Genomic DNA, 19,282 nt, shown 5'->3' with positions numbered 1-19,282 from the left:
AACTCTGCCAACATCCTAAATGAACTCGGAAGAAGACCCCAAGAGCCAGATGAAAAAGCAGCCCAGCCAACAACATTGACTGCAGTTTTGCGGAAACGTGAGCAAAGGACCCAGCTAAGCCACACCCAGGCTCCTGACCCATGGAAACTGTGACATAAGAAATGTGTGCTGTTTTAAACCACTATGTTTGTGGTAATTTGTAACACAACAAGAGAACACTAATATAAAGAGTGGTAGCCAGTATGATTAATATACTCTCTCCATTATTATGTTCTACTATGTATTAGGGTGTAAAATGCTATTGGAATTGAGTATTCCCTTCATAACTCCTTTAATGATTTATGATTGTAACAACATACTGTACTGCCTTATTATAAGTAATATTAATGTTAACTACTGTCCTAGTCATTATCATCAAATAATGATTACTATCATTATGATGCCTTAATTAAAGAGTCCAGGAATGGAGGGTTGTTGTTTTTTAATAACAATGCCAAGTAAAACAAACAACAAAACCAAATTACTATTTTGATAACTTATATTAAATATACTGAACTTTGTTTTATTTTAATTAATTTTACTTTAATATTTAGTATATATTTAATACTTAATTATATTTAAATATATAAGTATACATATATTTAAGACTTTAAATATAAATATATTAAATAATAAACATATTAATCATTAATTAAATCAACTTATTGAACACTCACTATATTCCAAGGCAATATTTAATTGTAGAGACAAAGATATTTAAGAAATTGTCCTAATCTTTGAGGTAATCTAACAGATTATAAAACATATTTATAAACACTAAAATATAATATAATGAAGGCAGTGTAAGTATGTGCTTTAGGAAGTAATAAAAAACACTGGTAAAAATAACTATGTAGGTAAATATAAAAGCCAATATTATCATACTTTTCGTTTGTAACTGGTTTTTTTCATGTGATTTAAAAGGCAAATGCATAAAACAATAACTGTAAATTATGTTAATGGCACACAATGTATATATAAAGATGTAATCTATGACAATAACAATATAAAAAGGGAGAGACAGAGATTAACTCCAAGGTAACACTAAGAAAATAACTGAAAAATATACACAAAAGGAAAGAAGGGAATCAACATAGTACATAGCAAAAAACAGCTAAACACAAAAAAGGCAATAATGAGTGAACTGAGGAACAAAAAGCACATAAGACATGCAGAAAACAAATAGTTAAATGGTAAAACAAGCCCTTCCTTATCAGTAATTACTTTAAACGTAAATGGATTAAACTCTCCAACAGAAAGGCAGATATTGGCAGAATAAATTAAAAAACATGATCCAGGACTTCCCTGGTGGCGCGGTGGTTACGGATCTGCCTGCCAATGCAGGGGACGTGGGTTCGAGCCCTGGTCTGGGAAGATCCCACATGCCGTGGAGCAACTAAGCCCATGTGCCACACCTACTGAGCCTGCGCTCTAGAGCCCACGAGCCACAACTACTGAGCCTGCACGCCAAAACTACTGAAGCCCACACACCTAGAGCCCGTGCTCCGCAGCAAGAGAAGCCATCACAATGAGATGCCCGCGCACCGCAACGATGAGTAGCCCCTGCTCGATTCAACTAGAGAAAGCCCACGAGCAGCACCAAAGACCCAACGCAGCCAAAAATAAATTAATTAATTAAAAAAAAAAAAACATGATCCAACTATATGATGTCTACAAGAGACTCATTTTAGATATAAGGAAGTTAGACTCATTTTACAACATATACAAAACTTTACTCAAAATGGATCAAATACTTAAATTTAAGAGCAAAAACTATGAAACTCTTTGACAAAAAACATTAGGGGCAAATCTGCATGACCATGGATTTGGCAATGTTTTCCTAAATATAACACCAAAAACACAGGCAACAACAACAAAAAATGAAGTGAGCTTTATTAAAATTTCAAACTTTGTATTTCTTTTATATCTTATAGAAGTGTACTATTATTTTCAATAACTTGTTTGATCATTTATAAATTTTGAGAAATCCATAATGGTGCTCTGAGTTATTTCATATACTCAGATATTTCAGGTACTATTATATTCTGGTCATTTCCAGAAGATAAAAGTCCTTAATTATTATAAAAATTGCATATCTATACTCTTAAAGCTTATAAACATCAGTCTTTTGAATGAATGCTTTATAAATATCCTTTAGTTATTAAAAAAAAAAGGCCAGGACTCCTTTTTGGAGTCCTTATTCTAAGCCCTTTGCCATGTGTGGTGGAAAATACCCCCTTCCCCCAACCCTGCCACTGCTGTTGACTTTGGGCTTGGGCATATGACATACTTTGGGCAATATGTTAGTAGATGTGACATAAACAGGTATTTGAAAAGTGCTTACACAGTCAAGCCTGCTCTCTTGTACCCTGCCATTGCAATAACATGCTTTGGCTGGTCTGTTGGTCCACAAAGGATGAGATCCATCAGCACAGCTGATCCAGTTGAGTGCAACCTATGTTGGTCAAACCATAGCAGGGTGACTGAGCCCAGCTGAAATCATCTGTTGCCCACCCCACCCTCATAGATGCTGACCCACAGTAAATGACTGGTATTTTAAGCCACTGAGTTTTAGAATTGTTTGTTAGACAGGAAGAAGTGATCCAGACATATGCAACAAGAAATACACTTCCAAGTCTTTCCAATAATGACTTTTCCTCTTTTTCTGTCTGTCCCTTGATCCTGCAGCTCAGACTACTCTTGGGTCCACCCTACTTGTCCCTTTTAGGAACCACTAGGGAAACTCCTTTAGAATCACCCTCCTCTCCTCCCTATGCAGACCTCATTGAAGCTTCTGTTATTTTGCTATTTTATACAACTGGAGCCATTGGAATTCAGATAAGCACAACTACGACAAGTAGGACCATTACTGAGGGATGTCAGAGCAGGTCACCGGTATCTTGTTTTTTAAACAACAGACTGAGATGTTGCCTGGGAAGAACTTATCCTGAGGAAAGAAAGCATTAAGAAATCCAAGATTGGTGCAATAACAACACCCAGAATCACAGCTGTTGGGAATGACAGTAGAGAAAACAGAAGGTAAATGTAATTTTTTTTTCCTTCACAAGTAACACTTTATTTAATTTTAAGGATTTTTCAAAGAATAACATAATAAACACTTGTGTTCTCCCCATATTTTCTTTAAGCTTGTTTTTTAGTAAGACAGCTATTATAGGAAAAGCTAAAGCCCTTTTGATAACTACCCCCAATATCATTCCTTTCTCTTCTCAATCACAATCACTATTATGAGTTTGATGTGAATTCTTTCAGGATTTGTTACTTTGTGAGTGTAATATTTAGTACAACCTAGTTATTAGCCATAAAGCTCCTTTTCCAGCTCTCAAGGACTCATACATAGGTCCAAGAATGAAATAAGATACAAGCAAAAGTTGAAAGAGCTAGTTTTAGGGGGAAAAATTTATATTTAAGATGTGGGAAGAATGCGTAGTAGAAAGTGTGGGAAAGAGATTCTCTCCACTTAAACAAAGCAGCGTTAGTACAGTAATATAGGGCCAAGGTAAAATGATAAGACATCAAAAAAAGACAGTACCACTGCCGACAGCAGTACAATCAGCAGAACTCAGCTTCAGTGGAATGAGCACTAATACTATTGATGGTGAACACAACAGTTTTCTTGAGTGGATGTCTACTGTTTCATCAGTAGTAGTAGTCAGAGGCAGCATTAGCCACTTTAGAATAGGAGCCCTGGGAATGGTCATCAGCACTCTCAGTGGTAGCACTGGTGGCTGGAGAAAGGCAGTAGAAGGCACCAAAGTACTGTAGGCTGAAAGGATTAAATACCTCCTGAGGACTTTCAGAAATTTTGACAAGGTCCAGAGGTCAGGGAAGAGTAGAAGCTAATTAGAGAAATATTATTACTGTTACTACTATATAATTCACAGTGTCTAGTAAAATATTATCAATAAAGAAGATAACTGCCTAGGGAAAGAATTCTTGTTTTAGTATGAGATCCTAACAGGTTGTATCCTGGGAGGGATATGGATTATACTCATCAGAGTCAGCTCAGTGGCCAGAAAACCTCAAGTCTTGGTCTCAGGTTGCTAGCAACTTCAAATTCCTGTAGGAAGTAAAAGAAAATCCTCCCCGATAAAGATAACATCACCTTAGGCTTCAAATTATTACTACAAATAATTTTTCAAGTATGTTTAGCAAACAATTAGTGATAATGAAGCAAAACTCCTGTTTCTGACCAAGGTAGAATACCTGGTTTAGGAATATCCCTCCCATTGTAAGTAACTGTAAAACTGGACAAAACAGATAAAGCAACTGCTTTTAGGGAGTAGACACCAGGCAGCCTAAAACTGTAATCTCAGAGATAAAATAATCTCATAAGATCCATTAGGTGAACTCTATGATTCTCAGCTCTCTTCCTAGGTATAATTTTCCGACAGTAGCACAGAGCACTGAAGTACAAGCAGAGTATGGTGTTTCTGCCGAGCTGAAATGGAAAATATCAGAACTTGAAACAGCGAAAATCACTAAAATCTGCAGGGCAAGGCATGGCATTGGAGAGAAGGGATAGAGATAGATAGAGAAAGGGCCCTAGAATTCCCCGGGGGCTCCCTGTCAGTCTGCGACTAAGAGTTTGATAAAACACAAATTGCTGGGCTCTACCTCCAAAGCTTCTGATTCAGTAGGTCTCGATGGAGCCTGGAAATATCTATTTCTATTAAGTTCCCAGATAATAGTGATGCTCCCGACCCAGGACCACACTTTGAAAATCACTCTTACTAAGCAGAAGACAGGGTAAGTTAAAAATAAAATAAACCCGTATCTCCTAAACCTTTCTCACTCATTCTGAGTCACTAGAGCATTAAAATAAAATGTCTGGGGCTTCCCTGGTGGCGCAGTGGTTGAGAATCCGCCTGCTAGTGCAGGGGACATGGGTTTGAGCCCTGTCCAGGAAGATCCCACATGCCGCGGAGCAACTAAGCCCGTGTGCCACAACTACTGAGCCTGTACTCTAGAGCCTGTGCGCTTAGAGCCTGTGCTCTGCAACAAAGCCTGTGCTCTGCAACAAGAGAAGCCACCGCAATGAGAAGCCCGTGCAGCGCAATGAAGAGTAACCCCTGCTCGCCACAACTAGAGAAAAGCCTGTGTGCAGCAACCAAGACCCAATGCAGCCAAAAATAAATTAATTAATTAAAAAATAATATAAAATGCCTGAGGATACAAGAAAAATGTCTAATTAACCTTACACAAAATCAACAACTTCTGTGATAAATAAAACTTCTTAAGGCTTTGCTGGCCTACCTGTAGATCTTTCACATTTGGAAAAGGAATTCCTATTGTTATGACAGCACGGGCGTTGTCATCTGAGAAATCCAGACCCTCACTCACTTTACCACGACAAACTGCCACCAGGAGGGCGCCATCTTAAGCAACAAAAATCAACATTTTAATAAGCACACTCAAAATTCCCAGAAATTCTTATTCTTGTCGTTTTGAAAAGATCTGATTATTAAGTAATTATAATACCAAATTTTAAAGAAACAAAATTTAAAACTGTTATAAAGTTTTTAAAATTCAATGTCTTCAAATAAATAAAAGAAACAAAATTACATTTAGGTGCAACATGGTAGAACCAACTTATAAACTGTGTATCTCCCAGTTAAACTATACAGAAAAACCATGTCAGAGTAGTAACTTGCATGTGAGCTGAGCAACTGTGAACCAACTGTTTTAACTTTAAAATACTGAATTGAAATCACTATCTTTACCACCAGAATGTAAAGTTATCAGAATGATTTAAATAACTCTAATATTTACTATATATCATATTGAATCAATATTATATTGAAAAGTATTTAAAACACACATACACAGAATACTCTGTGTATAAACTTACCATACAAGGATATTGACAATTATGTTATAATATCTTTATGATGTTGCACTGTTCATAAATTACTATTAGCCCTTCTTGTCAAACTTTTTATGGGCATTCTCTAACTTTGAAATTTAGCCTTCAGTTATGTTTTGAAAACTCAAGTTTACCTTATGTAATAAAATATAAGCACAAAGTATATTTTTTACATAAAAATGTAGGGCTCATTTGGCTAGTAAGGAAGATATTAATGCATACTCTACCTACCTTCTTTAACAAAACATTTTAGTTAGCGTAAGGAAGTCTATGGGATAATACCTGAACGCATGCCATTTCATAAAACTGAACTGTCATCTTCAAGTGAAAATATTCATAGGTGAACAACTCCAAATAAAAGAATTTCTTTAACCTATGTTCTTTTCACTTAGGATTATAAAATATAATTTTTCTCAAGTGCAATTCATTTAAAAAAGATAACACAAATAAAATTCTAACAGCACCAACTTTTCACTTTATGGGAAAAATTTTTTTTCACTGACCATCAAATAATTTCCAATTACCTTTTTCTCCTTTGTACTTGATCGCATCATAGTACATCTGCAGTAATTCATCAAAATCAGTTTTTTCTCCTCTCTGTGGTTCTACAATGACTGTCTTCACCAACTCCAGATTATGCCATACACCAGTGGAGAGCCAACGTTCTTTTAACTTTTCTAGTAACTGGAAAGGGGAAAGAAAAAAAATGTTTTGTGTGTGTGTCCAACTGAACTTACATTTATTTGTTGAAAGACCATGTGACTACAATGGCAAGAGTATTAACCTTTCTGTGTTTGACTCCATAAAAAGAGGAAAACAATTATATGTCATAGAGTTGTTATTGGGTAAATTCATTAACTGATATAGAAAGCTTTGAATGATGTCTGGCACCCAGTAAGAGCTCCACAGATGCTAGCTGTTGTGGCTGCTGTTACCATTACTATTACTACTAACATTACTGCTGCTACTGCTACTGCTTCTATCATTGCTATCTTAGGGATTTCAAAAGCAGGAAAAAATTACTTCTGTCAAAATTCATAAATTTTAAGTTATCTCTAAATCTAAGGTGAAGTTCTTAATATCTTTAACTAAAGATACTTTAAATGAAGATTCTTTAAGATCATTCTACCTAGTCTATAGGCAGCTATGCTGTTTTAAAATTTGATCATCATTAATAAACTGAATTGAGTAAATATATAAACAGAGATTCAGGTAGCCAACAAGTAGAAAATATAAAGGCACAAATGGAACATTTACAAAAATAAACGTGCTAGATTACAAAAGGACTTTCAACAAATTTCAAAGAATCCTTATCAGATTAACCACATATCCTAACAACAATGCAATTTTAGATTAAAAGTCAATAATATTAAGTTAGTGGGAAAAAACAAACATACAAGCCCGACACTAAAGATTGTATTCTGAAAGAGCATATGTGTTATATGTCAATTATATTTCAATAAAACTGGAAGAAAAAGAAAATAAATAACAACAAAAAAGAACATATGGTTTAAAATTTATTTTATTTTTTTGGCTGCACCACACAGCATGCAGGATCTTAGTTCCTCAACAAGGGATCGAACCTGTGCCCCCTGCAGTGGAAGCACAAAGTCCCAACCACTGGACCGCCGGGGAATTCCCAAGAACATATGGTTTAGAGAGGAAAACACAATAAAATTCATGACATCTTTAGATATGAATGATAAAAAAGCACCCATAATTCGAAACATGTGGGATGAGGTAAAGGCAATACTTAGAAATATGCTTATAACTTGAAATGTATTTAAAAAATTTAAAACTATTGAAATTAAGCATTCTTTTTAAGAAGCTAGAAAAACAGAAAATGCAAAGAAAGCAAAAGTTAATAAATATAAGAGGTGAAATAAATTAAAAAAGACAAAAGCCAGTAGTAGAGATTATTATGATTTAAACTGAACTGCTTTACCTACTTGTTTTATGCAGAATTCTATGCAATATGGACCAATTATTACAATACAGGCAAGCACCAAGAAATTACTGCAAATTCTCTAGAGAAAAAAACTAATTTTTATAAGATGGTTTATTTCCTCAGAATTTTACCTTATCTATTTTCAGAAATAATCTTAATAAGATTATAAAACAAATTTTTTTAAAAATCACTGCTATGGTCTAAATGTTGGTGGTCCTCCAAAATCTTTTTTTTTTTGCGGTACGCCGGCCTCTCACTGTTGTGGCCTCTCCCGTTGCGGAGCACAGGCTCCGGACGCACAGGCTCAGCGGCCATGGCTCACGGGCCCAGTCGCTCCGCGGCATGTGGGATCTTCCCGGACCGGGGCACGAACCCGCGTCCCCTGCATCGGCAGGCGGACTCTCAACCACTGCGCCACCAGGGAAGCCTCAAAATCATTTTTTGAAATCCTAATCCCCAAAGATGAAGGTATTAGGAAGTGGGGTCTTTAAAGGTGATTAGGCCATGAGGGCGGAACTTTCACAAATGGAATTAGTACTCTTATAAAAAAGATCCCACAGAGCTCCCTTGCCCCTTCCACCACAGGAGGACACAGCAAGAAGCCACTGGCTTCTGACAGGAAGAGGGCTCTCACCCAACCATGCTGGCACCCTAATCTCGGACTTCCAGCCTCCAGAGCTGTGAGAGATAAGTTTCCGTTGTTTACATGCTACCAAGTCTGTGGTATTTTGTTATAGCAGCCAGAACACACTAATCACTAAGAAAATCACTAATTGGTAAAATAGTTCACTGCATATTATACATTGATCATGGTGTCCTGATCAATAAAAATAAAAATTCCCCATAACACCATGTTAACAGGTAAAAAAACATAGGGATATTATTAATTTAAAAATCTTCGAGTGCCTCAACGTTGGCTATTAGAACTTGCTTTTTGAATATACACTTTCTGAATCAAAGTTTCTAACCATGCAAATTCTTAGTCTGTTCTGGCTGCTGTAATTCAGTTAGAAGAGTGTAAAAATATCCCAAGGATGTAAAACCAGATGAAGTGTGTCATGAATTTGCATAATTGTTGATTCTTAGTAGAATGAAATTCAATGGTGGTATACCTTTTTCTGAAAACACAGATAATATTTCAACTCTTTTTCCTTGAGTCTGAGATAACAGCAATTTCAATGTTTTGAACATTCAAGATCTGGAGAAGTACCTAACATTTTACTTAAGGAAGACCATTAAGTTGATGATTCCAAAATATAGTCCATTTTAATAGACTAACATCTATTTAAGAAGGGAAACCTGAGAAATAAGAAAGAAACTGGTTCAATGCACAAAATTCCCCCCAAAGAAATCCAGTAGGGAATTCTTCCCCATTATACAGAACAGAATTCAGAATATCAAAGAGTTATACATGCTTTAGAAAACGTCTAACTTTGTGTTCACAAAAGCTTAGAAAATTTTAAAGCAAGAATGATATATGCAATATTTCAAAATTTGTTACAAGAAAAGACATTTTATCCACTGATTTTGGATTCTAAGAACTTCAGAAATTTATGGACAATGAAAATGGTCACAGGTTTGTAAATAAATCGTGCGTATCACAATTAAAAAGTACGATATGCACTATCAATCACTTCAGAAAACTTCTATAGCAAATACAGATTAAACTGTCACATGTTACTACTGGGTCTTTAAAACATTTTACCTGCAAAATAAAGCTGTTAAGCTTGTTGACATATCTGAAGGAACTTTTAGCTTTAAAGTTCTTTGATTCTATTAAATTTTAAAAACTGAATTGTCAGGGTATAATACTGACATATAAGATTACAATTTGGACAATAGGAGACAACGAAAAGGAGAAAGGTGGGCCACTCAAAAACAAACTACTTTTTTCTAGGTTTGCATTAGATCTGAAAAACTTTATTGTTAATGCAAATTTTATAACTTGGGCAAAATTTTTTCCCTATATAAATCATTCAAATTTGCTTTAATTTAAAAAGGAAAGACTATTTAAACTATCTAAACATAGCTAAGAAGTTATTAAAGTAATTTGTTTCAATAAAAAATTAATGCAGTCTGACACCTATTACCCTTTCCAAAGGTATATTTAGAGCCAGGTCCAGAGGTATATTTTGGGCAACTCTAGCAAAGCTGAGGCAGCAAGAGACAAAATATCAATCATGACTAGAACTCTTATTCAGAAATCTGCTCTTCAGTTGTATCTATTGTTAATGTGTTGGTGAGAATATGGAGAAATTAGAACTCTCATACACTGTTGTAGGAATATTAAGATGGTGAGGGTGCTTGGGATATTCTGCCTTGACTTTAATCCAGAATGTATGGAGATTTGAAGTTGTCTCAAACATACTCTTAAGGCCACTGTCATCTGCGATCTCAAGCAGCTGATTCTCTTCTAGCACAAAGTCGATTCACCTGGCTTATATCACAAATGGGTCACAGATCCATTCCTTCCCAGTTCGGGGGTCTTTTGTGGTTGGGAAATAATGCTCAAACTCTTTTGAAAGCTGAGATAAGTGGTCATGCACCAGCTGGGAGAAAGAAGGTCCTAGCTCAGTCTCTTTCAAAATCTCTGCTACTGTTTGAAACATGTCAAAAATCCCAATGTTCACTCGTCACCCCCATAATTCCATTTTGCCTTGAATGCAGCCACTTTATCTGCCGACTTGAATACAGTTGTCATTCTCCCCTGAAGTGACAGATTGAATTTGCTGAACAGGTTGAATATGTCACACAAGTAAGCAAGTTTTGCGACCCATTCTGTGTCACTGAAATGTGCTGCCAGTGGTGACTGTTTTTCTAAAAGAAATCTCTGGAGCGGCTCTCGTAAATCAAAAACTCTGGCCAGTGATCTACCTTTAGAAAGCCATCTCACTTCTGTGTATAAGAGAAGACGTGTGTGCTCTGTGTCCATCTACTCACAGAGCTGCGCGAACAGATGTGAGTTAAGGGCATGTACTTTAATGTGGCTGATAATTTTGATCACATCCTGCAAAACGTTGTTAAATTCAGGTGCCATTTTTTGGCTAGCCAGCATTTCTCTATGGATGACACAGTGCGAAAACTCACATTCAGAAGTGACCTCTTTGACCCGAGTAGTCAGAAAGCCGTCCAGTCACGGCAGCCACTCTGTCAGTGCATATACCAACACAAAATGGCCAATTCAGCTTTCCTGATATGTAATCATTCAAGGACTTGAGTAGTTCTGCAGCTGTGGTGTTGGTTGGCAACAAAAGTGCACATAACATATTCTCATGTACATCCTTCTGAAAAGTATATCGCACAGAAACAAGCAATGTTGCCTTGCTGTCAACATTGGTAGACTTGTCAACCTGGACTGCATACCATGGTGATTCATTAATCTTAACAACTGTGCCTCAATATCCTCTGCTATTTCATCAATTCGTCCAGTTATGGTGCAGCCGAAAGAGGAACACATGCCACCTTTTGAACTGCAGCCTCTCCTAAAAGTTCATGACAAATGTCCTTAGCAGCAGGCAGGATCAACTCTTCACCAATAGTAAAGGGCTTCTTAGCTTTAGCAATGCGGTTTGCCACTAAGAATGATGCTCTCAGTGCAGACATATTTGATGAAGTGGTGGCCTTCAACAGTTGCTTCTGTTCGTGTTCACGTTTTTTTCTTTTGAAAAACTCCAAAGTCTTGTCTTTTAATTCAAGGTGCTTGGTCTCCAAGTGGCTAAGCAGTTTTGAAGTTTTCATGGCTTCGCTGGATAGCCTGTCACCACGTATTATATACAAAGCGGGCTTGGAGAATGTGAATCACCTGTAGCAATGAACCCATAATTTAAGTTGGATTCTTGGTATTTTCTTTCAAATGCAGCTTTCTTTCTGTTGGCAGTCTTAGAGTATTCTGCTATCTCATCATTGGGTCTTTCCCCCTCTACAAAGAAGCTCTCCAGTGACGTTTGTTTTTTAGTCATTTTGGCTAGGGTTAGCTTGTGGGCTTACCAAAACTGTGACTGAGACAAGAGTGCAGCGCGGGAAAGAGTGGTAAATGGAAGTGGTAAATAAAATAATGGGCAGGCCATGCGTGGACTAAAATAAGTGTCGGATTCTGACTTAAAGCCTGCCACCAGATGCAGCTGTATAATTGAAGTACATCAATTTACTTGCCACTATAAAGCCTGCCACCAGATGCAGCTTAATTGTCACTTGCCACTTACTGATAAGGTTCTGATATGAGTCTGCAAGCAACTGATTTATTATGGTCTCTGTGGAGTCAAACCTCTCTGCAAATGATAATCTGTATTTGCAGCCGCTCCGCAGCACTAGCATCTCTGCCTCAGCTCCACCTCAGGTCATCAGGCATTAAATTCTTATAAGGAGCGTGCAACCTAGATCCCTCGCATGCTCAGTAGGGTTTGCGCTCCTACGAGAATCTAATGCCACCACTGATCTGACAGCAGGCAGAGCCCAGGCAGTAATGTGAGCGATGCGGAGCAGCTGTAAATACAGGTGAAGCTTTGCTCACTCACCCACCACTCACCTCCTGCTGTGCGGCCTGGTTCCTAACAGGCCATGGACTGGTACCGGTCTGTGGCCTGGGGACCCCTGCTTTAGGACAATTATTAATTCTGTGGGAGTGAACAAAGTGATGGGAATTTGAAGGAGCATCCAGATAACTTTAACAGTAATATTTAGATCTCAAGTGATAGTTTTGAGGTTTTCATTTTATTAATATAATTTATGATTCATATATAGATGATACATTATGTGATCTTATATAAATATGAAATATCTATTTCTTATTTATGTTTTTAGTAATACCAAGACAGTGGTGATAGAGGATGAAGATAAGAAAACAAACAAAAACAACAACAAAAATATTAAACCCTACAATGTGCCAGAAACAACATCAGAAATCTAAGAATAAAGCAGAGAACAGGACAGAAAAAGTCCTTGCCTTCACGGCACTTACAGTGAGAGAATATTACATACCTAAAGATGCAGAATAAACACAGCCTAAAACTCCAAATTTTGTATGTATTTAAAGCCCCAACTGCTCCTCTACATGAATATTCATATGTCCGATGGCCTAATAAAATTCACCAGTTAGGTATTTCAAAGGCACCTGAAATGTTTCATAAAAGACCAAATTTATACTATTCTAGTATTTTTTTTATCAACAAAGGATATCACCATGCACTGAGTTGCTTTGAACAATGAATCATCCTTAACAATTCCCTCTCCCCCTCATCACCCATATTCAATCTATTACCAAGCCTTATTAATTTGTCTTCCAAATAACTCTCCATATCCAAAGCCACCAGTTCAATCTAAGCTATCATAATCTCCTGAAGGACTACTCTGATAGGTTCCTAACTGGATTTTCTGTTTCTTATCTATCACTCCTAGGTCTTTACATTTCAGCCAGAGCAATATTTTCAAAATACAAATCCTACCACTTCATCTACTCACATCTCCACTTTAAAAATTCAATAAGGGGTAAGTCAACAGCTTCTCCTTGCCTCCATGGAAACCCTGATTCAACAACAACACATGGACCAGTTACTGTTGTGAGAAATCCAGAAAACAGTTAAGAGGTTCCTACCTCCCAGATGAATATAAAACCAGCTGCAATGAAGATGGTAGGAAAATTCGTGGCATAACTTTTGTCTTTGTCCCCCCACCCAGCTCAGCATGGTGCAACTGGGAGACTTCCAATTCCCAGCTTCTCCCTAAGGGAGTTAAAAGGAGATTGAAACATGTCTAATGTGCAGACTTTTAGGGGGGCTACCCAGGGGACTGGTTTCTGTCTTGCCTGAATCTATGCACTAACAGGAAATGTTGCCAGGTTGGGGGCCGCTGAGTACAAAGGCAAAGGTTTAAACTAGCATGCACTCATTTGCCATAGTCTCTTCCCCTGGTTCAGCACTTAACTACTGTGATAAAATCCCCAACTCCCAGCTTCTCCCTGAGGATGGAAATTATTGGACCATACGTCCAATGTTCAGGCAGGGAGCTGCCTGAGGGACTGGTTTCTGTGCCACATATCTCAGAATACTGACAAGATACAGAATACTCTAGATGCCAAGGGGCCACTGAGGAAAAAAAGAGAGCTGAGCAGCTTGCTGCCACTCCAGAGGACTAGGAGAAAGAGGCCAGTACAGCTTGGCGGCCTCTACCTTGGATGAGGAGAAGAGAAGAGTGGAGAATGTACAACATTCCACTTTTTGGGGGGTAGGGGTGGGGGTGGGGGTGTGTCCTGAGGGACTAGTTTCTGCTTGCTTAACTCAGAGAGCTCATGGGACCTGGCATACTCTAAAGGCCTGCAGAGAACAAAAGAGAGCTGGGTGGCTTGCAGCAGTTCCAGAGAATCTGTAGTACCACAGACAAAACCCAGAGGGAACAAAAAATTACAAGTTCTTGGAAAAAAAAAACTGGAATATCCTTCTAATCAGGAATCTACACACTCAAGTCAAGAGAAGGCACATCCACAGAAAAGGTTTGAGAGGCCTCCAGAATCTGCAGCTGAGTTAACTGGTGAAGATCTTTCCCTGTACAAAGGCAGTTCATAGAAAACTGGGAGAGGTGGCTGTTTTTCCAAATGTGTAGATACAAACCCAAAGTTATCTGGAACATGAAGAAATGGGAAAATGGCCCAATCAAAGGAACAAAATAAATTCCAGGAATCAACCATAAAGAAATGGAGGTATATGAATTGCGTGAAAAAGAATTTAAAATCACCATCATAAAGATGCTCAACAAGCTCAGGGAAATGATACATGAACAAAATGAGAATTTCAAAAAAAAAGAGACAAAACACAGAGCCAAACAAAAATTTTGGAGCTGAAGAATACAGTAACTGAAATTAAAAACTCACTAGAGGGGTTCAACAGCAGCATGGTCCATCAAATTAAGAATCAGTGAATTCAAACACAGGACATTTAAATGATCCAGTCAGACAAGTATAAAGAAAAGAGAATGAAAGAGAATGAAGAAAGCCTGGAGGATTTATAGGATACCCTCAAGCAGACAAATATACACAAATGGCAGTCTCAGAAGGTGAAAAAAGTGAGAGAAAGGTACAAAGTTTATTTAATGAAATAGTAGCCAAAAACTTCCTAAAAAGGGTGGAGGGAGGGAATGGATATCCAGGTTCAAGAAGCCAACAGACAGCGAAAAAGGTGAATCCAAAGAAGGTTACACTGAGACACATTATAAACAAACTGTCAAAAATCAAAGATGGAGAGAATTTTGAAAGCAGCAAGAGCAAAGCAAAAAAGGAGTGGGATGATATATTCAAAGTGCTGAAAGAGAAAAAAAAAGTCTACCTACCAAGAACACTATGTCCAGTAAAACTGTCCTTCAAAAATGAAGGAAAGGGCTTCCCTGGTGGCGCAGTGGTTGAGAGTCCACCTGCCGATGCAGGGGACACGGGTTCGTGCCCTGGTCTGGGAAGATCCCACATGCCACGGAGCGGCTGGGCCTGTGAGCCATGGCCATGGCCTCTGAGCCTGCGCGTCTGCAGCCTGTGCTCCGCAACAGGAGAGGCCACAACAGTGAGAGGCCCACGTATGGCAAAAAAAAAAAAAATTAAAAAAAAAAAATGAAAGAAAGATGGGAGGGGGAGGAGTATAGAGGGGAAGGGAAGGGGACAGGTGGAGGAGGAGGAGGAGGAGGAGGAGGAGGAGGAGAAACACTTTCACAGAATAACAAAAGCTGGGGGAGTTCATCACTACTAGAGCTGCCTTACCAGAAATGCTAAGGGGAGTCCCTCAGTTGAAATCAAAAGATGCTAGACAGTAACACAAAGCCATAAAAAATGGACTTTAAGTCAAAAACTGTTAGAGACAAAGAATAATATTATATATTGAAAAAGTGTCAATTCATGAAGATATAATAATTATAAACATAGAAATGCATAAGAACAGAGCCCCAAAATATATAAAACAAAAACTGACAGAATAGAGAGAAATATAGTTCTATAATAATAGTAGGAAACTTTAATATCCCAATGTCAATAATGGAAAAACCAACCAGATAGAAATTCAAGGAGGAAAAGAGGACTTGAAAAATACCATAAACTAATTAGACCTAACAGACATATATAGAACACTGCACCTAACAAAGCAGAATACACATTCTTCTCAAGTGTGTGCAGAACATCCTCTAGGATAGATCATAGGTCAGGCCACAATACAAGTCAAACTTTAAAAGGATTGAGTGGTTTTTCTGACTATAATGAAATGAAATAGAAATCAATAATAAAGAAAACTGGAAAATTCACACATAAATGAAAATTAAACAACACACTCTTTTTTTAAATTGAACTATATTGATTTACAATATTATATTGCTTTCAGGTGTACAGCATAGTGATTCAGTATTTTTTCAGATTATATTCCCTTATATTACAAAATAATGGCTATAATTCCCTGTGCTATACAATATAAACAACACACTCTTAAACAATCCCTGGATCAAACCAAATATCACAAGGAAAATTAGAAAATACCTTGATACATATGAAAACAAAAATACAAACATACCATAACTTAGAGATACAGTGAAACAGTGCTATGAAAGATATTTTAGCTGTAAATGCAAACATTAAAAAAAAGAAAGATCTCAAATACCTAACTGTACATTTTACAGTATAGCAAATTAAGCCGAAAACTAGCAGAAAGATAAAAGAAAGAGCAGAGTAAATAAAATAGAGAATAGAAAAAATAGACAAATAAAAGTTACAAAAGTGACAAATATTTAGCTAGACTGGCTAAGGAAAAAAAGGAGAAGACTCAAATTACTTAAACCACAAAAGAAAGTGGAGATATTACGAGCAACTTTACAGAAATAAAAAGCATTATAAGACAATACTATGAACAACTGTATGCCACCAAATTGGTTAATAATCTGGATGTAATGGATAAATTTCTATAAACACATAAGTCTAAAAAAAAAAAACTGAATCATGAAGAAAATAGAAAATCTGAATAGACTTATAACAAGTAAGGAGACTGAATCAGTAATCGAAAACCTTCCAACAAAGAAAAGCCCTAGACCAGATGGCTTCACTGATGAATTCCATCAAATATTAAAGAAGAGTTAATATCAATCCTTTTCACACTTTTTCAAAAAAATGAAAAGGAGGGAACATTTCCTAACTCATTCTAGAGGCCAGACTTACCCTGATACAAAAGGCAGACAAAGACATTCAGGCAAAGAAAACTACAGACCAGTATCCTTTACGAATATCACTGCAAAACTCTTCAACATATGGGACTTCCCTGGTGGAGCAGTGGTTAAGAATCCGCCTGCCCATGCAGGGGACACGGGTATGATCCCTGGTCCAGGAAGATCCCACATGCCGCAGAGCAACTAAGCCCGTGTGCCACAACTACTGAGCCCGCACCCTAGAGCCCTCATGCCATAGCTACTGAGCCCGCGCGCCACAACTACTGAAGCCCACGCGCCTAGAGCCTGTGCTCCGCAACAAGAGAAGCCACTGCAATAAGAAGCCTGCACACTGCAACGAAGAGTAGCCCCCGCTTGCTGCAACTAGAGAAAGCTTGTGGGCAGCAATGAAGACCCAATGCAGCCAAAAAATAAACAAATTTAAAAATTGATTTAAAAAAATCTTCAACATATACTAGCAAACAAAATTCAGCAACATACCAAAAGTATTATACATCAGGACCAACTGGGATTTACTCCTGGAATTCAGGGGTTGTTCAACATATGAAAATCAATCAATGTAATATACTACATTAATAGAATGAAGAAAAAAACCCCACATGATCATCTCAATTGATGCAAAAAAGTAATCTGACAAAATTCAGCACCCTCTCATGATTACAAACACACACACACTCAAACTAGGAATGGAAGGGAATTTCCCAAACATATTAAAGGTCGTATATGAAAAGCCCACTTCAAACATCATACTCAGTGGTGAACAACTGAAAGCTTTTCCCCTAAAATAAAAGGTATTCAAATTGGAAAGGAAGAAGTAAAACTACCTCTGTTCACAGATGACACGGGCTTATATCTAGAAAACACTAAAGAATACACACACACACACACACACACACACACACACACACGCATAAACTAAAACAAACAAAAAAAATCACAGTTTTTAGAGCTAATAAATGAGATCAGTAAAGTTGCATGATACAAAATCAACATGCAAAAATTAGTTTCATTCCTATATACTAACAATGAACAACCATAAAAGGAAAGTTCTAAAAAAAAATTTCCATTCACAATATCATCAAAAAGAATAAAATACTTAGGAATAAATTTAACCAAGGGATAAAAGACTTGTATACTGAAAACTACAAAACTGTTGAAAGAAATTAAAGAAACATAAATAAATGGAAAGACATCCAATGTTCATGGACTGGAACATTTAATATTGTTAATGTGACAATATTACCTAAAGCAATTTACAGATTCAGTGCAATCCTTACCAAAATAACAACTTTTTATTTTTTGCAGAATGAGAAAAACATATCTTAAAATTCATATGAAATCAAAAGGGATCCCAAATAGCCAAAACAATCTTGAAAGTAAACGGACAAAGCTGAAGGACTAACATTTCCAAATTTCAAAACTTACTACAAAGATATAGCAATCAAACAGTGTACTACTGGCATAAGGACAAACATATAGACCAAAGGAACAGAATAGGGAGCCCGGAAATAAACCTTCGAATATACAGTCAACTGATTTTCAACCAGGGTGCCAAGACCATTCAATGGGGAAAAAAAAGTCTTTTCAACAAATGATGCTGGGAAAACTGGATAGCCACATACCAAAAAAAAAAAAAAAAATCAAGTTAACCCTTGCCTATACCATATATAAATTAACTCAAAATTACCAAAGTATAAGACCTAAAAACTATAAAACTATTTGAAAAAAAAATAGGGCAAAATATTCAGGACACTGGATTTGGCAATGATTTCTTGGATACAACACCAAAAAGCACAGGTAACAAAAGAAAAAATTGGACTTGATCAAAATTAAAAAATTTTTGTGCATCAAAACATACTATCAAGAAAGTGAAAAGGTAATCCACAGAATGGGAAAAATATCTGCAAGTCATTTATCTGTTAAGAGATTAATATCCAGAATACAGAAAGAATTCCTACAACTCAAAAACAAATAATCCAATTCAAAAATGGGCAAAGGACTTGAATAGACATTTCTCCAAAGAAGGTATACAGATGGCCAATAAGCACATGAAAAGATGCACAACTTCATTAATCATTAGGGAAATGCAAATCAAAACTACAATGAGATACCACCTCAAACTCATTAGGAAGGCTGCTATCCAAAAAACAGAAAATTAGTGTTGGAAAGGATGTGGAAAAATTGGAATATTCATACATTGCTGGTGAAAATGTAAAATGGTATAGCTACTATGG

The 19,282-nt window shown here is 36.9% G+C and overlaps 1 protein-coding gene across 7 annotated transcripts in view; it reads right to left on the bottom strand.

Annotated features, from left to right (window-relative positions):
• Window positions 1-19,282, bottom strand: part of BRIP1 (BRCA1 interacting DNA helicase 1) — a 201,940-nt gene that overhangs the window by 54,351 nt on the left and 128,307 nt on the right. For all 7 annotated transcript variants that reach the window (XM_033846862.2, XM_019945486.3, XM_019945488.3 and 4 more), the window contains 2 exons: window positions 6,448-6,607; window positions 5,314-5,435 (listed from right to left, as the gene is read on the bottom strand). In XM_033846862.2, coding sequence (XP_033702753.1) covers window positions 5,314-5,435; window positions 6,448-6,607 — 282 coding nt within the window. The remainder of the gene's footprint in view (window positions 1-5,313; window positions 5,436-6,447; window positions 6,608-19,282) is intronic.

Source organism: Tursiops truncatus, chromosome 20 (assembly GCF_011762595.2).
Source record: "Tursiops truncatus isolate mTurTru1 chromosome 20, mTurTru1.mat.Y, whole genome shotgun sequence".
In the NCBI taxonomy this organism is placed as follows: Eukaryota; Metazoa; Chordata; class Mammalia; order Artiodactyla; family Delphinidae; genus Tursiops; species Tursiops truncatus.
The sequence above is the reverse complement of the archived record's forward strand: the minus strand, read 5'-3'. Positions and strand labels throughout refer to the sequence as shown.